Source organism: Belonocnema kinseyi, chromosome 7 (assembly GCF_010883055.1).
Source record: "Belonocnema kinseyi isolate 2016_QV_RU_SX_M_011 chromosome 7, B_treatae_v1, whole genome shotgun sequence".
Classification (NCBI taxonomy): Eukaryota; Metazoa; Arthropoda; class Insecta; order Hymenoptera; family Cynipidae; genus Belonocnema; species Belonocnema kinseyi.
In genome coordinates, this window is record NC_046663.1 from 141,762,599 (window position 1) to 141,788,218 (window position 25,620).

The window sequence follows — 25,620 nt, forward strand, 5'->3', positions numbered from 1 at the left end:
AAATCTGATTAAGTGGACAGATTGGGAAGTGCTCTTCTTTAACTGAGTCTGGTGTCTAGTGTAAGAAGGAGATCCATAATGTATCCGTTGAAAGCATAAGTTTCGTTCAAATATCTGAGGTGAACTGATTTAGTATTAGGTGTAGAACTTTTGAAACGATTAGTGAAAGCGTTTTCGGGGTGAAATAGAGGGTTCACTCTACATCACTTACTTTTATTAATTTCTTGGATCAATTATATTACCTTACCACGAGTTTATTATAAAAAATGCATTATATCGCTTAGCGCATATCTTTGTACGTATTGCACGTAGTATACATAAATTCACTTTCTCTTTGTTTGCTATTACATTATAGCATGGTGCCTAATTAGGATAGTGAAATTAGCCAGAAAATTAGTTCCATCGATTTCATGATCAAACTTAAGATTAGGTTGTGAAAAAAATAACAAAATTATTTTAGATTTTTATTTGCATGTGTGTGTGTGTGTTTGCACCGAGGGGTACATAACTCTTGCAATCAGTATACATACGAAGTTGGAATTACCTTGCAACCACTTGAAATCACCGTGAAATCACTTGCGACCACTCACAATCACTTGAAATCACTCACAATCACTTGCAATCACATGCAGTCCGTTTCAATCACCCAAAATCACCTGCAATCACTCTACAATCACCTGCAATCACCTGAATCACTCTATAATCACCTGCCTTAACCCTACAATCGAGTGAAATCACGTGCATTCACTCTGCAATCACATCTCAAGTTGGATATTATTTTTCATTTTACAAACCTATACAGTTAAGTGTTAGAAGCTATCATTTATTTTTGTAACGATTTTATCATTTAATTGAACAGTTTTATAAAAATAATATCAAAATACACTTATGGTTAATTATGGTTTATTAAGAAATAATGTATCGCTCCATGCAATTGATATTATTGATTGTCCTTCAGCGCGCAGACATCTTGCCAGCTGATGTCACGACTTGAAATCCATAACTTTCGTCTGCTACGTCACAGGCGACGTCCTATATCGGTCACTATAGTATCTTCTTGTTGTATAAATACGTGTATGCATAATTTTTAACTGTTATCAAATTAGCACTCAATTTACTTTAATTTTCAAGAGTTGAAAATTAAACCTTTGGAAGTTAAACTCTTTAAAAATGACACAAATTCAGATTCCATTTTTAACAGTTGTAAACTCAAGGAACAAGATAAACTTATATTAAAAACAAATGTTAAAAATATATTTTTTACATAATTTCACCTGAGAATTGAATAAATAAACATTTGCAGAAAAATGTTTGTATTTACATTTCTCGAAGCTTCTCGTAACAGGATTTTACCAGGAATCGAGAACCTTCTCAAACTCGTTATCGGGAAGTTTCATTTTGCGCTCGAGCTCTGATTGGACATCTTGCGTGAGGCTCTCCCCTTTCCAGTCACCAAAACTCGCTTGCGAACTAGCGGGAGAAAAGGGCCGAGCTAGTCTGGTTCGAGCAAGCAACGCGTGACCGTAAACTGAATAAACTTGTGATTATTAAACTACCCGTTCGCTTATTATTATTGCTGGTTTATCATTCTCCCCACGGACTAAAACATCAGAAGTGGGATTAGCGAGAGTCGCGAACGCGGATCAAACAAAAGTAAATTTCTTGTTTTTTTTTTTTCGTTTCTATATGCAGAACGGACCGTGAATGCGTAATATCCTTGTCCGTCCTTGCTCCGTGTGAGCTGAAAAGGGATTTCGACTTGCGTAAGTTTAAAATTGTGCTGCTGTGCGCGTAGAATTCTGAATTCTCTGTGTGAGATAATACGGTAATTCCATTGCTGTGTGCATGGAACCTTTGGTTCTCTCTGTGTGAGAGGAAAACAAAATTATACGTGAACGTTTTGTTGTGTTTTCTTGGAAATCGTGTGTCGAATTCTGAAAATGCTTCCAAGAGGCAGAGATCGAACCGAATACACATTGGTCGAATTAAAAGAATTTTTACGAGTTAGAGGTCGGCCAACTTCGAGCAACAAACCAGAGTTGATAACTCGGTTGTCAGCATTTGACTCGAACATCTGGGATGCTTTGGACGCCGAAGCACGTAGAATAACTGAAGAACAGAGAATCGCAGAAGAGTTAGCTGTTGAAGAACAAAAGCTCTGGATGAACAAAGAGATCTAGAAGAACGAAGAGCTTTGGATGAGCAAAGAGCTTTGGATGCAAAAGGCGCGAGAATGAACGAAGAATTGCTGATGTGCTGGGAAGAAACGAAGTTGGACAACAGGACGAGAATCGCGTCGATCTTCCCGGTCAGGCTCTAAATAACGCCAATGTCCTAGCAGACATGGAACGCGAAAGGGAATTTTTGCGACGGGACAGAGAACTTCTGGAACGAGAACGGGATCTTCTGACACGAAAACGACAGATTGGGGTAACATGACCTGGTATATCATTGGCCGCTGCCTCAAACGGTCCATCCTCGTCGAGTGGTGGGGTTCGGGTGATCAATGACCTCCTAGGTGAGTTCGACGGCACCGAAAATACTTTCTTTAACTGGAAACAACAGATATTACTCTTGAAATCGGTTTTTGATTTCGATGATAACGCGACTAAGGTCCTGATTAGCTCTCGTTTAAAAAGCAGAGCTCTTAGCTGGTTTCACTCGAGAGCGGAACATTTGGCATTGAGTATACCTGACCTTTTGCGCGAGATGCAACAAATGTTCGACTTTAGACCTGCGAAACTGACACTCAGAAAAGAATTTGAAGCGCGAATGTGGCAGACTAGTGAATCATTCGCAAGCTATGTCCATGAGAAAATTATCCTCGCGAACCGTGTACCAATCCACGACGAAGAACTTATCGATTATTTGATTAAGAATTCAGTGATTGGAGTTTATCCACACTGTGAGCTTTCTTCGACCGTTAATATCATTAATTAGAGAATGTGTTTTATTCTGGTTCTCTAATTAATGATTATTTGATTGACGGAGTGAACGATGAACTGCTACGAAACCAAGCTCGTTTAATGAACTGTCAATCAAAAACGGACTTGCTTAATATTGAAAGTGAAGTGATCAATAACAAAAAGTGTATAAGGTGCTATAAGTTCCGCGAAATGGGACACATCGCGTCGCAGTGCAGCGCACCTTCCACAGGTGCGAACGGAACTTGCTTCCGGTGCAATTCTTCCAGTCATTGGGCGAAGGTTTGCCCACAACTAACGTCAGATCCAACGAAGAGTGTACAACCTGATTTGACGAGATCAACGAACGTCGTACAAACCACGCATCTCAAGCCAGCATATATTGTTCCAGTAAACTTCATAGCAGACGACGGAAGCGGCAATGCTTGAAAGTTTTCAATAAACGCTATGGTAGATTCAGGTTCGCCGATTAGCCTTATTAAGAATAGTTTTGTACCTAATGCTTTGCGCTCAGCCCTTCCGGATAATAACGATCGGTTCAGTGGCATTAATGATTCTCCTCTAAAACCCCTTAATTTATTGAACCGTAATTTTTAAATTCATGGTATTAATTTAGATGTAAAATTTTATATTGTAGCCGATGAAACGATGCATGAAATTGCCCTACTAGGTCGTGATTTCACGACGCGTCCGGAAATAACGATTAACATAGTTGGAGAAAATCTTGAGATTTTAAAAAGTGACGTCGATCAAGTTGATAGTACATTAAATGAAGTTCATTATGAAATAAACCAGATTCCTCAAATACATTTTATTGATAAAATCGAAAGTAATCGCGAAGACTTAAAGATAAATTCAGAAATCGGTAAGGATGCGAAAAAGAAAATTTTCGAGGTTTACAAAACTGATTATCTCGAGCATTTTAACGCGCAGAAAACGGAACCAGATTTTGAAATGTCGATTGAACTGAAACATCAGCAAAATATTAGTTTTCGACCGCGAAGATCATCTTTCGCCGATAAAGAAAAATTACAGGTAATTTTGGATAACTTGCAAGATAGAGGATTTATAAGAACTCGTAACTCACCTTACGCGAGTCCGATTGTCCTTACCAGAAAAAAATGGTGAAATCCGTCTGTGTATGGATTATCGTGAAGTAAATAAAATTACAGTACGTGATAATTTTCCCACTCAGTTACAATCTAGATCGGCTGAAAGATAAAAAGTACTTTACATCCCTAGATTTGAAAGACGACTTTCACCATGTTAAAATAAGCGAATCATCAATCAAATATACGTCTTTCGTCACTCCCTTAGGGCAGTTTGAATATTTAAGGATGCCTTTTGGCCTGACTAACGCGCCCCGAGTTTTTCAACGTTACGTAAATTCTATATTTGCACCTCTCATGAGGCAAGATAAAATACTTTTGTATTTAGATGATATCTTGGTAGCTTCTCGAGATCTCGACCAGCACCTAGCGACCTTACGCGAAGTTTTTCAAGTGGCAGGGAAAAATCACTTAGAATTTCGACTGGAAAAATGTCATATTGTTCAAACGGAAATAAACTATCTCGGTTATTGTGTAAGCGAACAAGGTATTCGTCCTAGTGAAGAACACATTGAGGCTATTCAAAAATATCCGATACCTGGAAACGCAAAGGAGCTGCTTCGTTTCCTCGGTCTCGCCAGTTACTTTCGACGATTCATACTAGGGTTTCCGTCCTATGTAAACCGTTATATGACCTGCTCAAGGGAAATGCAAAATATAAATTTGGAGTTTCCGAAAACAAAGCGTTCGAAACGATAAAGGAGTGTTTGATAAGTAGGCTCCTTTTAGCGATTTATTCTCCAAAAGCTGGTACAGAACTGCATTGCGATGCATCAAAAAGCGGGTTTGGGGCCATCTTGTTACAAAAGCAGGACAACGACTCTTTTAGGCCAGTTATGTATTTTAGTCAGAGAACGACTGCTGAAGAGTCAAAATACCACAGCTTTGAACTAGAATGCCTCGCAGTTGTTTACGTAATAAAACGTTTCCACATATACCTTTACGGGATAAAATTTAAGATTATAACGGATGGCGATAGTTTCCGTCTTACGCTTTTTAAACAAAACGTTAACCCACGAATTTCGCGATCTGCACTTTTCTTGGATAGATACGTTTACAAAATTGTACATCGACCCGGCAAACGCATGAACAACGTCGACGCGTTAAGTCGCTGTATCCACGTGATAGGGGGGAAAATGTTCGATAGAACTCTATCAATTTGTCAAGACCGAGATGTTGAAATATTTAAAATCAGGGATAATCTTGAAAAAAGAGAGCTAAAATTGTATGAACTTCGCGACGGGCTGGTGTACCGGAAAGACAGAAATAAGAGATTGCTATGCTACGTACTGCAATCAATGGAAAAAAAACATAATTAGATCTTGTCATGATGATTTAGGACATGTAGGGTTGAATAAAGTTTTTGACAATGTTTCCAAGATTTACTGGTTTTCTCGGATGCATGTAAAAATTAAAGAGTATGTCGCGAACTATCTCCGATGCATTGAATATTCGCCGTTAAATGGAAAACCTGAAGGATATCTCTATAACATTCCGAAAGGAGATAAACCTTTCCTTGTTTTATACGCCGATCACTGTGTTCCCTTTGAGAAAACATGTAAAGGATTTAAACATTTTCTTGTAATAATTGATGGGTTTACTAAATTTGTAAAACTTTATCCTTGCAAATCGACTAAATCTGAAGAAACAATTAAACACATGAGAGAATATTCCTGTAATTATAGTAGACCCAAACGTATAATTACATATCGGGGAACTGCGTTTACATCTAACGCCTTTACGGAATTTCTTAAATCCGAAATTATAGATCATGTTCTTATTGCGGTAGACACGCCTCGTGCCAATGGACAGGTTGAAAGATTAAATCGTGTTATTACTACTATGATTGCTAAGTTGTGCGAAAATCCAGATAGATGGGATCACGTATTAGATCAAGTGGAATTTGCAAAAAATAACACAGTTCGTCGATCCACAGGAAACACACCTAGCCAAATGTTATTCGGTATTGATCTCCAAACTGCTCGACAAAAATCTTCGGATAGTATCGCATATAATCAGTCAGGAAACAAACGATATTACGATAAAAAGCGGATGTCTTCAAACGTATAGAATGTAGGGGATTACGTTATGATTCACAATACCGAAACGACAGCTGGAATTAATAAAAAACTCCTTTCTAAATTTAAAGGTCCATATGTAATAAAAAAAAAAATTAGATCACGATCGTTACATTGTTGCAGATATTGAGGGATTTCAGGTGATGGCCGAAGTGTAGAAGAATGTTTGTATTTACATTTCTCGAAGCTTCTCGAAACAGGATTTTACCAGGAATCGAGAACCTTCTAAAATTTGTTACCGAGAAGTTTCATTTTGCGCTCGAGCTCTGATTGGTTATCTTGCGTGAGGCCCTCCCCTTTCCAGTCACCGAAACGCGCTTGCGAGCAAGCAGGAGAAAAAGGCCGAGCCAGTCTGGTTCGCGCAAGCAACGTGTGAACGTAAAATGAATAAACTTGTGATGATTAAACTACCCGTTCGCTTATTATTATTTGTCGTTTATCCTTCTCCCCACGGACTACACGTTTCAATTCATTAAAAAAAAAGATTGAAAAAAGTCGATTTTTTCGAAAATCTACTATATAAAATCGAAATTTTTGAAGTTGAGGCTCGATACCGTCCACACCGTCGAATAGATCGAATTGCAAGTATATACACGTGTAGATTAGGTACGGGAAACAGTTCCTACCGCAACCTGAATCGCTAATTGCTAATATCTTTTGTTGAATAAATAATGCAAAATAGCATTTACAGTCGTAGTTTTCAACCAATCAGCATTAAATTTTTCACTCATATTCTTTGGGCTCCCGAACAGGTCGTAAGCGTATTAAGAGACAGATGGAGTGGAGAGGGGGAGCAGTTTTTGAAATCTACTATAAAAATTACAAATTTTTGAAGCCTTTATGCCGTCTATGTTAGAATTTCACGACTGATTTCAATATTCTAAATATTGAATTCAATGACTGGAGTATAATTTTTATAATTAAAAACAATTAAAATTTTCTCTATTTAAGCTCATATTTCTATCTTACGGTGTCAGAGACTTTTCAAAGTTTAGTTCAAATTTCACTGTAGACTTCGCATTTTTCAAAACCAAATTCTGTTACTTCAGTACGAGTTTTATGATTTAATATTTGAAAACGCCTTTTCCATTTTATGTTTTTTAGTTTTTAATTCTTTTTTTCGTATTTAGAGTTTTCCTTAAGATGTGTACAAATTTCAAAAGTTATTTAGGATTTTCAAAAACTGAATTTGACAACTTAAATACAATTTACATTTTTTAAACCTAAATTCTACGATAAATACTTGAAATTGTATGTTGATTACATTCTAGTATTATTCAATATACAACTTTTATGGCATTTCGTTTGTTCTCGATGCATAGTAGTAATGACAGCGAGCTTTCCGCGGTGGCGAAGCTGCCGCCACTGGGCACAGCTAGTAATATAATAATTTGAAAAATTGTAACAGAAATGTACCGGCTTCATTTTCTATTTATTGCACAAAAATATGTATCTTAATTCTGAAGTTAAGATATCAATATCAAAAATGTTGTCCTCACATATCTTTGCCCTTATTTTAAATAATAGATACTACGAAATAACAAAAATTCGGTTTTATTATTAGTTTTATATTTTAATTTAAGAATTTCTTGAGAATAAAAATAATAATAATCGTGCGCATGTATGTTTTCTAGTAAAATAGATAACTGCCACAATCAATACTTTTCAATTTGATGTTGCTATTTTACCCAAAATCTTATTTTCAGAAAATAATAGAAACCATCAAAAGGTCTATCAAAATGTATCTTGTTACAAGGAACAACCTTTTGAGTCACAATAGTGCACTGAATTGCATTGAAAAGTATTTAAAAATTTCTTGTTCAATGGTGTCCTGACAATTATTGAATCCTTTTTTATACAGTTTATGTCCTTGCGTTTTGAATCCCTATGGCAGTAGAATTTATATCTTAAATAGAATCCCTTTCTGTTGCCATTGACGACAATATTTTTCTGAATACTTTCCTATACCCGAATCGACAATCTAATAGAACATTTTTTAATCAGTTTCAAACATGCACAGTTGCCAAGTGCACATGCTCAATGAATGTACTTGATTTTCAGTTAGGCGGTACCGTGTACAGTAGTGGAGGTAGTAGCAGTAGTATTTGGAGCCCAGCTATCACAGAAGGCAGTAGTGGATTTCCAAATGATCATCAGAGATTAGCCTGGACAACAACCACCACACAGCAACAATGTTATCAAAATTATACCTCCTACTATACAAACATGGATTATCTCTCGCCAGCCACGCACCAACTAAACATTATGGTATAAGAATCAAAGAATTTATAAACAATTTCAAACTCTTGCTTTGTAACCATAGACTTTACCAACTATAGATCGGTTTCGATCCAGGAACTAATTTTATTCTTTTATTTAGGGCTTATTACGCATATATTTGTAAAATCCACCTGAGATTTATAGTTTGGAATCGAAATGGTACGTTACGTGACTAGTGTGAACTGACGGCCTTTTTGAAAAAAGTTACAAAAACATGGCGCGAGTTTCAATAAGGAAGCTGTCAGTTCTCAAGAGTCTGATAGCCTGATAGATGAGGAATCATTTATATTATGTCGGGAGATATACTTACCAAATATCAATTATTTCATGATTATCACTTCGACTATGATAGTATCAAATTTCAAAAGAAAACATGTTTATGGTAAGATTTAAGGAATTATGAATTCGTTTTAGTTTTGCAATATTATAAGATAAAATAATAAAGAAGATTGCAGGCGAAATGCTTTACTTGAAAAATAGAATTTCATATTTTTTCAATGAACAGTCACTCTTTAGAGCTATCGAAAATTTCCGATTCCGTATCATGCGCGAACATGATGAGCAAAGTTTCAAACATCAGTCAGAAAAATACTGTTACTAGTGAGCGAAAAGCTCACTAGTCACTGTAAAGTGACTAGTCACTGTAAAGTTCAATATACCAAACGGAAATGTTAGCTAATCGAAATTTAGTTTAAGTCCAGACTCGACAGCGTTAACACTATCCTGCTTGAGAGCAGAAGACAAGAAATTTTGTATAATTTATATTATGAATTGAATAAACTCAAAATCGAGAGGGTTTCTCTCGTTTCCCAAACTAAAATTTACCTGTCGCTCAGTCACGCGGACGACACCATGTCGTTACGGTGTCTTTTCGATATCGGGTAAATGCCGACCATGCTATAGAAACCTGCAAGCAATTTTCAATGTTGTCAATGGGCTAATTATGAGAACTGACATACGCATGAGCTGTGTCAGAGCAGCATTATCGCATCAAGTAAACAAGTTCAAACTTTCACAGGCATGTGGGTAACTTTTTTCTTCCCCTAACCCTATGCCTTGTCGCAAACGGTCCTTTAATATTTAATAATATTTTCCGAAATTTCCTGCCGCGTTGTTTAAACTTTTTAATACTTTTATTTTTTTAACTCTAAAGGAAAAGAATACTATTTAGCAGGATATGTCAAGAAATGTATATTTTAAGAGTTTTGAATACCCTTACTTTTCGCACATCTACGAACACGATTTAATATTAACGCTGTTGGAACAGGCTGCACAAAAATGGCAAAAACTATAAAACAGTCAAAACTTACCAGCAACCGATTATAAATCGGTTCTGGGGTTTCAAAAATTCACTTTGAAGATTTTCTAGACCCCAACGGAGTTTCACGATGATAGCATGTGCGCTTATTATTTGATTATCGAGAAAAAAAATCGTGTAACTGCTAAAAACATTAGAGTAAAGTGGTGTAGCGAACGATGTCAATTGATGAGCAAGGCCGCTAACAGCTGTTGGCCCTGGTAGGTCGGTGTTACTTGATCGTACTACGAAAAATGCACTGTTATGAAAAGTCGGATCCATCTTAGCGGAAATTTTAAATAAGAATAAATAGTGCAATTTTTCTTTTTCTTTTTGCAATTGCTTATTGAAATGCCTTACTTGGTTTTGGAATAGGGAAAGTGTGCCAAGTAATAAAAGGATGCATTTTTAATTCCTCAAGACCGAATTAACATGGGCCGCTGGTAAGTTTTAAGTGTTTCGTATATTGCGCCATTTCTATGCACTCCATTCCAACAGCCTTAAGATTGATTTTGAGATTTGCATACTATTAATAAAATAAACAAGTTGGCTCTGGCAATTACCAGTAAGGATGACAAAATTGGCATTTTTCTAAATAAAATGGTATTTCCGCAAATAACGAAAGTATTTATTTACAAATATTTAATTGATGTATTTTTAGGTTTTAGATTTACAAATTCACAGAAAATTGGCATTTGTCTGCAAAAACTAACAGGACATGTACGTCGAACCACGGACACTGTCACCCATCGGGATCGGACGTATCGGTCACTGTAAGAGCACGTCGTCCAACCCTTTAGCCAATCGGCGTCGAGTTACAGGACCGTCTCGATATTATGTCTTGCGAGTAACCCTGATAGCATTCTAATGTTATCGGATGCGGCGACCCTGTGCTAGTCATTTGATTCCTACAGCGTCCGCGAAACAGCTGACGACAGTGTCCGGGGTGTCACAGTGTCCAAAGCTACAGTGTCCGACGTTCGACTGTATTTCCAAAGCAAGTTTGGAGGAACTATGAAAGCTAATCGCGTGATTTAAAAATAACAGGTCTTTTTAAAATTAAGTAATACCGCGATCTTTTGCAAGTTCTTTATAACTTCTGGTACTATCAATCAATTACACATACTAAGTAGCTTTCACAGAATCATTTAACTCGACTCCACAAACGTGGAGTGAGTGAATCTGAGTAAGTGAGCCGTTACATTGGAGGGCCGACTGAGTTTTCTTGGGCACTTAGGAAAGTTAAAATCCACTTTAAGGTAGCTCGGATTGCCTTTTACATTGAAGTCAGCTTCTGAATACTATACTAGACGAATGTTCTAAAAATTGCATTTCTCACTTAAGGACATGTGAAACACTCAAATGCCTATATTACCGACCTTACTTTATCATAGTACTGCATTTTCTTTCAACTAGAAAACTTTTTTTGTAACTAAAATAACGGACTGAAACTTTGGAAAATGCATCAGAAGACTATAAACTACGTTTCTATACTTTATTTGAGTAGGAATTTCTCTGGAAATTATTTAAAACAGAATAAAAACTGGAACCCTTTTTGACATATGTTCTTTTACATTGAAATGTTTGAACCCAAGGACTTTTTCAAAATGTAAAATATCGGTCTTAAACTTTGAGAAATGTAAGAGCCGACGGTAAATTACGTGTATGTACGTTTTTTTACATGTCGCAGATATTTCAAGTATGAAAAAAGTTTTTAAGTTCAAAAAATTCCAAGATTATAAACGAAATATGTCCAAAAATGGACCCAGTTTCAATTGTTTTAAAAATAATTTTTCGCTAAAATCCTCCTCAAATGATACGCATAAGCTTATTTTATGGTCTTCTTATACATTTTCCAAAGTTTCAGTCTCATATTTTAATTACGAAAAAAGTTCTTAGGTTTAAAAAAAAATTCACTGAACTGATGAAGTAAGGCCGAAAATATAAGTATTTGATTGTGTCACATGCCCTTCAAGAGGACAAGAGTATAATAAACCTTAGCTATATTTAATAGATATAGTACATGAAGCCTTCTTCGTAAAGCAACCTCATGTGCGCAAGCCGCTCAATTTTCTCATTGCTGCCAAATCTTAAAATCCGTTATAATATTAATCCATTTGTTTTTAGGTACGGAGAAAATGTGTAGAATAAGCTCCGCTTGTCATGCTGCAAATAACGAGAACATAGAGGCATTTGGAGAAACTTTGAAATGCAGTTGAATGATAAACAAATTCTATTGAGAAAAGTACCAAATATATTTTTCTTTCGTATCAGGATTTGAACGCTGGACCTTTAGTATTAAATTTCTACACTCTAAGCACTGCACCACGAAATCTAATAACTATATTTTTCTCTTTCGAATATTTGACTTCATATTCCCTCTTCAATTTCCCTGAAGCAACCACTCGTTTTACTAAACTGTGGATATTATTTCAAATTTTAATAGGGGATTTTAAAACGTGTTAAGCTGCTGGATTACGTAAGCACGTTTTGCTATCTTTGACTTATTCCAGTCGCCTTTAACCTTCAGGAACTATTCTCCCAAATTATGCTTCTTCTGGCCGCTTCAAGTCCAAACAACGTGCAGCAACCTTCATAGCTAAACATTTTCATGGATGTTCTTTTGCATCTTTCTGAAGCTCTATGCAGGAATTCAAGTTTTATTAACGTGGGCTATAGACAAACACTCAGAAAATTTATAATAGTTTATTCCCTAAGAGGTGTAAGTTGCATGGGAATTTAATAATAAGAGAAAAATCCCGTTGATTATTGAATAATATGTACCCTGTACGTAACAGATAGTCATTTTAAATAATGAAATTGTAATTTTGGGTTATCGTTCGTGGTTTTAGCTGATTCCTTATGGTATTCAATGAGTAGTTCTGAATTTATCATTTATTTATTACTGTGTGTATGAATTTATACCTATATATCTGACAGAAGTCCATCTATTTTTAAAAGAAAATTTTGTTTTTTCTTAGACAGAGAAACGAAAAGAAATGAAGAAGAGAAGTTTCTCAAATATTTAGTATGTGATATCCGATAACGCCAATTATGCTACATCATTTTTCTGGTGGATGGTCTTGAAAAATTATGAATTTTCTAATTTGAAAATTTTAAAACTTTTAATTTATTTTTATTTTTGATGTACTCTTAAACAGAAAAATCGAATAGAAGGCCTCGTATGCACTCATTCGTGAAAACTGCGCTTGTATCGTTCCTCTAATCCTGTGGTTCGATGCTGCGAATTGTAGACGGAAAATCTCTCCGGATTTACTATTCCCAACCATTATCTTTAAAGTAATCCGCAAGTTTTTCGAGGATCTACTTTAACATAAACTCTTCTTCTTTTCCGTTTTTGACCACTACCACTTTCTTGGTACAACTCTGCATTTTCTTCGTGATCAGGTCGAACACTTCAGGGATATACTTTTCTGGGAGAAGATAGATGCGTGTTTGCGTAGACTGCCCCGTTCCATTGCAGCTGAGAAAAAAATTTTTAACTCCAATATTAAAGAAGAGGAAATTTGAAAAATGCGAAGGCAAAAAAACCTCCTATCTTCACTAGGTACCGAGTTATGATTTGAACTTCCAAGAACCCACATTTTTTGAACTATCACATGTTAAGAATGGAAAAAAATTGATAAACTAATAATCGCTAAATAAACCATTATTGTTAATTGTTCATGAAAAAGAATATATAAACAAATTAATTATATAATAATGCAGGTTGTGAAGAAACTAGTTAAATAATTGACTGATGGATTGAATGATAAATTACTAAGTATCAAAAGATAGTCGACATCTAAGAAACGTAAAAATTGTTTTTTAAGATGAAATCTTTTCTAAACCATCTCGTTGGTAGAGTGGCAGGTGCTTTTTTTAGTGTTTTTTCTTATAGACCATCGGAAATTGGCATTCGTAATATCATAGAAATATATAAATGTATATATTCAAAAATAGTATAGGTCAAACAAACGCTTTTCGAGCTACAGGGCAAGACAGCCCTCCACAAGTTTCTATTTCTAAAGAAAGAAAATCCGTAACTTTTCTTTTTTCGAAATTCGAATATTAACACGTGCCACCGGGCAATTCAAAATCCCATATAATCAACATGGAGCAATGTTGAATTATCGAAAAATTGAACTAATGCTCCAGGGTTTCATCGAAACATGCCAAGTTTTTTAGGAATTAAAGAAGAGTATCTGCGATCAAACCATTTTTATAACTTTTACTTCCAACTCACCCCGACCCTCCACGCAGTGCCTAAAATATGACTCAAAAATAAAAAACTGTATTGTTACGTATTATTTTCACTTTTTATCAATTTTCGTCGTCTTTTTCATACAAATAATTACTAATAGACAATTTGAATATTCACCATAACTTTTTTTAACAATTGTCGATTAATTAAACAAACGTAAATTACACAGGTCGACAAATTTTAAAGCCAGAGACCAGACCTAACATTTCCGAAGAATTTTAATGCGCTGAATCCGAATCCGAGCTCAAAATTGCTCCTGTACGTCAGGTTTTCAAGATATCCTAACCTAAAAGTGCAAAAAACGCGTTTTTTAGCTGTTTTTGAGGTTATGTAACTGAAAAAGAAAAATGTCTACCACAAAAGCTAATATGGAATTTGAAAGTACTAATCTTCCCCTTTCAAACCTACTTGTATTTATTAGGATACCTTTATTATTCACCAAAATATTGTTATTTGAAATTTTTTATTTTAGCGTTTGAACCCATTAACGCTGAGGTGTTCAAATTTATACAACGCATTCTCTATTGCTGACAGTGCGATATTTTTTCTTCAAAATATTATCTCAAGGGTTTTTGAGGGTGCCCTTTCTATTGCCGGTATCAATTTTTTGTTATAACCCCTAGAAGATCCAATGTGGCGGCCACAATTTAGGGCTTTAAAAAAGAGCAAAGGATTCCGCACAAAATACAAACAAAAAACCGTGCAGATGTTTGGAACCAAACTTCGCACATTGATAAAACAAAATAAGATGCACTGCGCGGAATGCTACTGCGCACTCTGTGTGAATTCTAATATTCACATTCGCTGTATGTCCGCACCGTTCTACGGCGCAGACAGTCTTCGATCCCTAGCCGGCTCACTGAGCTGGCGACGCTTTTATGACGTGTTATGCGAAGGTGATCAAATTCGTTTTTTGCTACAAATTTTTCCGTGTTAGAGATCACGTTTGAGTAGCGGGCTAACCGTTAGATGCGTAGGTAATAAAATTCTTATTGTATTTGAAATCTGTCTAGCTGTTACATTTCGTGTCGATCGTGATTTTTGTATATAGTGAGTTTTAGAATTTCCACGTTACTGTTCATTTTTAATAGGAACAAGTTCAACTTATTTCGGTCTTACGATCAAATTTATAAAATAAAAGACAGGGATTAATCCCTGTAAAAAATTTCTTTAAATGTCAAAAAAAATACAGAAAACGTGTGACGTTTCGACCACATCTGTTGGTCATCATTAGGCAATTATACCTTAGAAAAGACAATAATTAAAGTCAACATGAAATTAGGAAACCTCAAAAATAAAAAGAGGTTCCTAATAGTTAAATTTTGACATATTTTTTAAAAACTTTGGAGCGAACTGTTGATTGTCTTTTCTAAGGTATAATTGCCTGATGATGACCAACAGATGTGGTCGAAACGTCGCACGTTTTCTGTATGTTTTTTTGACAATTTAAGAAATTTTTGACTCGGATTAATCCCTGTCTTTTATTTTTTAAATTTGATCGTAAGACCGAAATAAGTTGAACAACTTGTTCCTATTAAATTTATAATCGATCGAAGAAAGGTTTTACTTCTTAAAATTTGAGAATTTTTATTTTACTGTTCATTATAAGAAAAAAATGAGTTCAAGAACTTCTTGCGCTAAGGAAGTTAATACGTTTTGTCACGTTTGTGGAAAGTATGAAACTGAGAAATACCGTCGATCAATTAATGATTCGATAAAAACGTCATACTTCAACTGTTATGGGACTTCAATGAAAAATTTGAATAAACCATGGGTAACAACCTCAATTTATCATGCTTTTAGATTAAATTTGTCAAATTAGAAAGATGAAAGGTCCAAGACGCAGACTGTTATTCAACTACCTATTTGGCGTGAGCCCAACGATCATGATACTGATTGTTATCGATGGATACTGACTATTGTTACCTGGCACTAGAGTAACTATTTACAGAAATAGAGAAGAAAAGTTTATCAAGTACTTTTAAATGGACAGTGGGATTGGCTTATTTGTGGTGACTTCAAAATGATAAATCTTACAATAGGTTTACAATCAGTAAACATTAAATACTCTTGTTTTCTTTGCCTTTGGGACAGTCGTGCAAGGGATGAACATTGGATAATGGAGAAATGGCCAGACAGATTAGAGTGGACAATTGTTCACTATAATGTTGTTTATGAAAGTCTTGTTGACACAAAGAAAGTATTATTGCCACCACTCCATATTAAACTAGGGTTAATGAAGCAATTTGTGAAAGCCCTAAGCACCGAAGGAGAATGTTTGAATTATATGAGATCTACGTTTCCGCATATCAGTGATGCCAAAGTTAAGAAAAGTATTTTTGTTGGGCCTGATCTAAGAAAACTTATCAAAGATGATGACTTTATCAAAACCATGACATCTATTGAAAAGGATGCATTGTTGAGTTTCAAAGATGATGTACAGAAATTCTTAGGGAACAATCGAGATCCAAAGCTTTGAACTATTGTATCTAGTATGTTGAAGAATTTTAAAAGATTATGTTGTTTGATGAGTATGAAATTACATTTTCTCAAATCTCATTCGAATTATTCTCCAGAAAATGTTGGAGCATTCAGTGAAAAAATGGGCGAACGCTTTCATCAAGACTTTCATCAAAAAGAGCAACATTATCAAGGTCGATGCAATGTAAGAATGATGGCCGACCATTGCTGGTCTTTGCAAAGAAATGATAATGACCCAATAATGTGAGGTACTTACTGAAGAGAAGGTATTTACTGAAGGAGAAGCTAGGCAAAGGTGTTCGTTTATCCTTGTAGAGCCTTGCATGCAAGAATAAGGCTGCGTACTCTGAGAGGTCCTCCAGTAACCCAGATTCACTGTTCTAGACATCTTACCCAGGTGGATTGCACGAAGTGCGTGAAAATATATATGTCTATATATTCGTTCGGTTTTAATTCCACTAGAATCAAACCGTAGGGTTTATGACAAAGTCACCGGTTTATGACAAAGTCACCCAAAGGAAGTAACCCCCAAGCGGAGGTGTGAGAACCGTGTTGAAAGCTGAATGGCACCTGGGTGAGGTGTCTAGAACGGTGTCTCTGGGATACCGGGCGACCACTCAGAGTACGCAGCCTTATCCTTGCATGCGGGGCTCTACAAGGATGGACAAACCCCTTTTCCTTACTTTTCCTGGGAACAACAATGACAACATCGAACATAGTTGTAGTAAGTGCGGTTCAAAACATCAGAACGCGCAGGGCTCCCGACAATGGGTCGGCCAACAATGCCGACCACTCTAGAGCTATTGAAACCAATAAAAATGGATTCAATGCGATGGATTGACGCAATCTCGGGACCTTTAGGTAGACGGAGCGACTAAATCACGACTTGTTAGAGTCCTACGATGCGAGTTAGGCCCCTGAACGGGGTAACATGGCACAGCTGCATGTCTTGTGATACGCGAAACACCCGGAGCTATCGCACTTTTCGCAGCAACGTCTGCGAAATCATGCCGAACTACTCCGAAAAAGGGGAACACCTGATCAAGAATGCCTACCTATCACTACCGAGGAGGCAATCACTTATCTGAACGCACTGTATAAGATATCTACAGCTAACCTAAATAATAGGATTGTTCGGGCAATAGAACCTGTGTGGCAAGAAATGTATGAACAACGAGGCTCAAAGAAAGGTGTAGCGGAATGTCGGGAGAACCTGCTCATCGATAAATATGTCTGCAAAGATGCAGCATTCTACCGGCGTGACCTATCGATGGCCTGGATTGATTATCGGAAAGCTTTCGATTCGACCTACCATAGAGAGATTGATGCCGCTTTGGAAAACCAGATTTACTACCTTATCTGGAAGAAATCTTGTGACAACTAACAAGGTCAACTTTGAGAGAGGTGTCTTTCAGGGCGACACCATAAGCCCACTCCTCTTTTGACTTACATTATTGCCACTACCTCTAGCACTTCGCCATTCCGACGGGCACTTGTGCGGCAAACCTGCAAATCGAAAGTACAAGGTCACTTATGTATTTTACATGGATGATCTTAAGATATATGCTAAAAAAAGAGCTACTACATCTAGATCTAGGTATTGTCGAACGATATACTAAGGAAATTGGAATGGAATTTGGGTTAGACAAATGCGCCTAGGTTTATTTGAAGCGAGAAAAACTTAATGGCATCCCTGAGCATCCTGAGCTCGTTAATAGAAGCGCTATACGGCACCTTTGCTCTGGAAAGACTTATACATACCTGAGCGTGCTGCGGAGCCGCATTCAGGATGTTTCACCTATAAAGGATACTCTCCAAAGGAGATACAAATGACTCATCCGGCAAATTTGTTCTTCAGAACTGTCGGCGAGGAACAAAGTATCTGCAACGAACATGCTTGCCGTCCCGGTAGTACTCCATTCATTTGTAGTAGTACTCACTCCTGAAAGCCCGGATTAAGAAAGCACAAGAGAAAACTTCCACGAACAGCTTCTCGATAAGAGGATGCACATATCTTTCGCAGAAATATAGAGGATCAGTCAATGTCGTGTGAGCTAACTCTGCTTTCCTTAAATCACCTGGATTGAAGTCTAGTACGGAGGGTTTCATTTTGGCATGTCAAGACGGTGTCAGTTCCACCTTAACATACCGTCGCCACATTTTGAGCCAAGACATTCCCGATGATAGCTGCAGGGCGTGCCATGCACACCCCGAGCATTTAGCTCACATACTATCAACTTGTCCAACTCATGCGGAAACGACCTACGTCCAAAAGCACAATGCGGCTCGAGGCCAGACATGGTTCTTCTTGACTTTGAGAAGCGAACCATGTTCTTTATCGAATTTTCGGCGCCAGACTGGATACTCATATTAAAGGTTATTGGGTACATGCTGACAAGGAGTAGCAACTTACCATCTAGTCAAGGTCCAGGTCTAAACTAAGGAATATTAGTATTTATATACTTTTATATTTTATGTACTTTAGTGCATTAAGATTGTTTTCCAACAACTCAAGTGTAAAATAATTAGGGTCGAAGCTTGGGAACGAGACGAAGAAGAACTTAAAACCAGCTGTCATCACGAGAAAACAAACACAGGGCCAACACCAGCACATCGCAGCAAGGCCGCGCAACTAAGGCAGGCAGCACCAATCAGGCACCATTACGGCCAGCGGCCATGTTCAGCCAAGAGAAGGGGCTACCGAAATCACCGTTCAAGTGCGAGCAACACGACGCAGTAGTTCCGCGGGGAACGGCAAGTGGCAGCACCAGGTTTACCGCCCGGTAATACCAAATCAACTCTGCATCGTCGCGTTAGGAAACGACCACTTATCGGCCGACACTTGAGGCGGTCATCTTGACACTAGAAGCCGGCCAGCCAATAGCAACCCCAGTAGTTCGTCAGATGGAGCCAATCGACGAGGCGGAAACTAGTACGGAGGTGCGCATTGGGGGAGGCACCTTACTGGACCTGTGCTGTTAAAACCAGCCTCTCAACAGAATTGAGGCTGAAATTCTATGAGTTAAAGGGAAGACGACGACGAAGGAATAATTTTTGACACTTAGTAGCTTGGCTCGATGGCATCCGGAGATTCCCGAAGGAAAACAGGTTAATACATTAAAAGCTTGCACGGGAATTAAGGCCATGGACCCCGGTAATAAAGAAGAGTTGACGCGGTATCTGAAAGGTATGTGACGTCATATGTCGATTGTAGGCACGCGGAGGTGTGGGACTGCTGTTGGTTCAAAAACAAGATTCCGACTATTTCTGTCGACGGAGTAAATAACCAAAGTGAGTAATTGAATAACTTTTTTACAAATAAATGTTAAATCTAGTAATTTTTATCAAAAGTAGTTGACTATTGGATTACGAAAGACAGTACTCTCCTCGCTCGGATGATCCCACCTCTGCGCCTGAAAAATTAATTATCGAGCTTCGAGGGTACTTCGTGAGTCGAAAGAGCGTGACTCATGAACACGATAACTCCGGTGATGTTTAACGGGCAATTTGGCAGGTGTGTGGAGTCGCCTTTTTATAATTAGAGTTTTTGTCCCACACCTCCCCTGGTTAGGTTAGACAGTAGAAAAATTGGAAAACTCAGTTATAATATATATATATATTATAATTATTATTATTACACCATTAAGATATTTCCCTTTTAGGGTAGGCGGGACTCACTTGGTGGAGAAGGGAGTTATGTCAGGAATGGATATGAAATTTTTAGATTGATGCAGAATTCTCGTGTTATTTATTTAAATAACACGTTCGTTACGCAATACTGCTCTGACCCAGGTTGCTGATCAATCTCTCTAGCAATAACCCCCAAGTGAAGATCCTCACGAAGTCGTCAAGTAAGATTCCCCATTTGGGCCTATTACGATCCAAGGTCTTTTCTTTCAGGCGTGATTCACTCTACTGACATACTTTTTATGAACTTTTTTCCGCCATACTTTTCTGTCCTGGCATACTTTTCCAGCTTTTTTTACGTTAGTGCATTTTTTTAGCAGACTCTTGTGTTTCAGTGGCTTCTTATGTCTCTTCTAACTAAGGCTTCATTCACATTTGAGAAATTTCAACGGGCGTCGATGCTAAATCGTTCTCTTGTAGAAATAAATCAGTGCACATTTTTTTATTTTCAAATAAAATAATTTTTAGAACGTTGTGTACAAATTTTGTGTCTTGTGGAGTTTAACACTGAAAACGGCTTACGACTTGCAGATGCAGGCCCGGCCATAAAGCTTCCTGCTATAGCTACAGATCCACACATGTAGCCCTGGCTGCCCTACGACCTACCTTCATGGCAGTATCTGCGATCTTGGTCAGTCCATCCCTTTTCTCAGGGTAATTTGTTAGAAAATGAGGAAAAAAAATTTAATAAAAAAATTCCTAATTTGACAGCCAGTGATTTAAAAGTAATATATTTGGAATCTATGTACTTATGTTTTTGATTCCAAGGACATATGATTTGTCTATAAAGGTTGAAAATTTGAGAAGTAGTCATTAATAAATTGAATATGCAGCTAAACTTTCTTGTTATTGAACTCCTTCAAATTTTCAACTTTTCTAGTCAAGTAATATATCATTGAAATCGGAAATATTTGTAGATGCTGATAATGATATATTCAAAAGGGTGGTTCGAAAATGAATTGCAAAAATTTTCTTGGTGCTAGATGCAAACGATCCCCCCAAATCGTTTCGAAATCCAAAAAAAGTAAAAGCGTATTTTTTTTTTAATTCTGATTTTCAATGGTGCCTGTTGGGAATTCAAATTTGCATTGGGCAATGCATGGGAAAAAGTCACATTTTGGTATTTTTCGAATAATTGTTTAGGGTTAGGAAAAAAATAACATTAAAGTTATAAAACTTGTAGAACACTTTCCAAGGAACAATTTGACCTATTATACATATGAGTTTGATGCTCCTAACCCATTCCCAAGGTTCCCTGAAAACTACCCTTAAATCAAGAAATGTAAATTCTTAAGGAAATCCACTCTTTTAAGCAGTTTGTTATTATTTTTTATTTGAAAATAATTACTATAGGTCTATTGGAATATTTAGAATTCTTTTTCAGTTGATTTATATTTATTTAAATAAATTTTATTTGTTTAAATAATCTGTTTATCTCGAAAATTCGTATAAAATCTGTTTTTTAAGATCGGAATGACAGTTAATTATGTCAAAAAGACTTCATTTATTTCAAAATTTCTTCCTATTATTTAACCCTTAATTGTCACTCGGGGTCCATTGAACCACATGCTTTTTTCAATCGCGAATATTTCTATAATGCCTTTGTCAAATGAACTTTGTCGTGCCATTTATCGTTAGTACGAATTCTGATCTCCACGTTGTTATGCTGACGATAGGGCAGTCAATCCACAGCGGTCGAGTAGATCGGAGTGTAGAAAGCGTGGGGTCCATTAAACCCCAGTGTGACAAATTGCGTCGATTTTAGATCAAATTTCAGTGCATTTTTTCATCATTATGACGCTTTATTGACTTATGTGCATCCAACAGCATGATGGCGTATCAATTATGGCGTTAGGCCATCAGGAAGACGCTTTTAGAGGATGAAGGCAATCGCTCAGAATTTGACGAGGCATCCTCAGACGAAAAGAACAATGTCCTGAAGACTGTACATTTTTTGATTTAAGGGTAGTTTTTAGGGCACCATGGGGGTGGGTTAGGGGTCTCAAACCCGTATGTATAATTGGTCAAGTTCTTCGTTGGAAAGTTTTCTACAAATCTTATAATTTTAATGTCAACTTTTCCCTAAACCTGACCAATTATTCGAAAAATACCAAAAAGTAACTTTCCCATGCAAATTTGAAGTCCCAATAGGCACCATTAAAAATCAAAATTAAAAAAATTCGAGTTTGTTTTTTGTTCATTTCGAATCGATTTGGGGAGATCGTTTATATTTATTTAAAATTTTATTTAAAATTAAATTTTCTTACTTTCACATGTCTATGTATAAAAGACCTTTGCTGAAGTAAGCTTAATCACACTAAGGTTTATAAAAATACCAAATATTAATAGTAAAAATTAGGTCGGGACGAACCTGACCATACCTGAAAACTGATAAAAAAGTTAGCCGATCACTTCTGTAGCAAAGCATGCATTAAAAATCGACTAATATTAAAACTTTCTTTTTACGTTCTATAGTTGTAAATATCGGAACTATTTCAAAAAACACATTCCTTACTAAACTCGGTCCTTTAAACAATTTTAGGTGATTCTTTTGGGATTTTTATAGTCAAATTTTGAAAATAATAAAAATTCAACTCAAGTTTATTAATTTGATTTAATAATTAAACAGTTTAAGTGAATACCGAAAATATCTTATGTGTATGGATTATTAGAATTTAAATGGATTTATAATCATTCACAAAAACTTTAAAAATAATGGTTCAATAATTAAATAATAATAATATAAAAACCTAAGGCTCAAAAGTTAGTTTTAATATAATTTTTAAGAATTAAAACAATTTTTCATCTAGACTTTTATTTCAATACTCAAATAATTGTGAAAATTAAGTTCCAGTTTTCTTATTTCCAAATTATCTACTGACGACCCTAACTTGGTAACAATCGGGTACTCAGAAGAAAAAAAGAAGCGATTGCCAAACGAGCAAAAGTTACCTGGGGTACCTCCCCTTTCCAGTGGGACCCTTACTCCTCACAGTTCTCTCGGCGCGTTTAGTCTTCGAATATTCCGGAGCGCTGGGTCTGTTGTCACTAATGACTCTAAAGTACCTCTAATTACCGTTCCAATTTAACGACTCAAAATTTAAAAATAACTGTTGGAAGCTATTTGGAAGTCATTTTTTGAAAATCTATGGGCTTTCGAGAGTCCAGATACTCTACAATCTCGAGATATGATTTTTTTTTTAAATATGGGAATCGAGAAAAATCATTTGTTTTCAATCGCTCACTGTTAAAGAAGTTTTGAATTATGAAGTTTTATAATTCGTCGCGCACGCTGAAGCGAGGGAGCTCGGGATCACACTTCGATGACGTCGCGTGATGCTTTACAGATTCAGAAATAGGTGAAAAGTGGTAAACTTTATAAGGCCATAACTTATGACCCATTGGGGCTAGGTCGTTGCATTTTTTCAGAATTACTCAAAATGGCATTTACTTTAATTAAAGTTTTCATTTTTGTAAAATTAACAGGTTCCAAAGTCAGATACAAACTTCAGAATTTGTGGGTTTTCTTCTTTTCCAAAAACTCCGTATTCTTTGACATAATTTGGCACTTATTAAAGATTTTTGCCCGGTTTAAAATGTTTTTTTGCCTTCACATATTCTAAAAGTTCCTCTAAAATCAAGAAAAGATCAAATTAGTTAAAACTTTTTTTTATTTTAGTGTAAGAAAAATGTTTACAGATAACAGTTTGAACATTTTTTCATTGAACCCTTGTAATATTTCCATTGAAAATGCATATAACTGCACTCATATATTACACGTGCATACACACACACATGTATATATACTTGCATTTACAGGTATTATTATGATTATGTCCATATGTGAAAATAAGTTACAAACAATTTGGCTTTCATTTGTTGGTTAAAGTACTCAAAATTAAGATTCACAATTTTACGCACAAATTCACTGCAGGGCCTGTGTATTTTCTCTCCAAAAAATAAACACCTAATTCTTTCATGAAAATATCCTTGCAGGGCTTGACATTTGACAAAACCCGCTACATACTGATGATGGATTCATCGATACAGATTAAGAAATTTACTTTTGTCCCTGCATCTTACGATTTTTTGGTGTGACTGTGTTGTAGTGGCTGTATTCTATACAATCTTTTCGATTGAAATAGCTTTTACATTACACGAAGTTTTAAAAATAAAAGTTATAAAGGCCAAATTGTACAAAATTTGGTAATCGGGAAATATCATTTGTTTTCTATCACTCACTGAAAAAGAAGTTTTGAATAGAAAAAATAATTCCTGTACTGAAAATACGCATAAACGTTGCAGCGAGCGAGCTAAGAGGAACACTTCAACGACATTGCGTGATCCTTCACAGATTCAGATTACTTCTTGACAATGTATAGGTCACAATTTTTATTTGTTCATATTCGATTTATAAATTCAAAACTAGTTTTTTTGTTTATTGAAATATTTTATAATTGAGAATAACAATTTGTTTTCTTTAATGGTTACATAGTTTAAGTATACGAAAATTGCAGCATGACAATTATTTCAATTTTAATGAACGTTTGTTGCATTCAGTTGTGCCAGAAAAGAATTGCAATTTAAAAGTAAAAAAATATTCTTCCTGCCAAAATTTAAAAGTTGTGAGATTTCGAAAAACTGAAAAATCTGAAAACAAACGCCCATTAAAATAAAAAAATGGTCATGCTCCATTTTTCTTATACTTCAACTATATAACCATTAACAAAAACAACTTATTATTCTCCATTGTCAAACACATAATAGTGCTGTTTCGAAAGCATATGCAAAAATTCATAAACCACATTAAAAATTGCGTTTAATTGTTTCAACAGTTGGTTCTCCTACTCATGATTTAGCTAAGTGCATTGCAAGTGATTTAAAACCAGCTTCTGGGAAAACTCAGGCGTTTATGAAGAGTAGTTGGAAGTTGAATGAAAATATTAAAAATATTAAAGATCTTGATTCATATTCTATATTCTCACTTGATGTGGCATCAATGCATAATAGTATTCTACTAGACATTGCATTATATTGTGTTAAAAAAAATGAAATATAAATCAAAACTTAAAAAAAAAGATTTTTAATTGCTACTTGAATCAATAAAATTCACCAATGTATTTTATATCATATTTGTTGTGTAAACATTGTGCAATAGGTCAATCAGTTTTATATTATATTTTCGCGCTCTTTTCATTTGGGATTCCAATTGAGTATCCGCCTTTCTTAACTGTTTATATAAAACTGGCTTTATCTATAATGCATTCATTGGTCTATGTATGTCCTTCCATAAACAGAACGCTTTGCTTTACTTAAAAAAAAATGGAGTTATAATTAAAATATTGAAGCCTCTTATAAAAATTTTTTTGTGACATCTCAATTTAATGTTTGTTTTAATTAATTATAACTTTTATTTTTTAATATTTCTTTTAAACATTTTCTTGATGAAATAATAACTAACTTTTGGTTCACTTCAAAATTATTGTTATTAAGGAATAGC

At 35.8% G+C, this 25,620-nt stretch overlaps 1 protein-coding gene across 3 annotated transcripts in view; it reads left to right on the forward strand.

The window, feature by feature from the left end:
* LOC117177326 (homeobox protein OTX2-A-like) overlaps nt 1–25,620 on the forward strand; it is a 643,707-nt gene that overhangs the window by 604,620 nt on the left and 13,467 nt on the right. For all 3 annotated transcript variants that reach the window (XM_033367948.1, XM_033367949.1, XM_033367950.1), the window contains one exon: nt 8,173–8,379. In XM_033367948.1, coding sequence (XP_033223839.1) covers nt 8,173–8,379 — 207 coding nt within the window. The remainder of the gene's footprint in view (nt 1–8,172; nt 8,380–25,620) is intronic.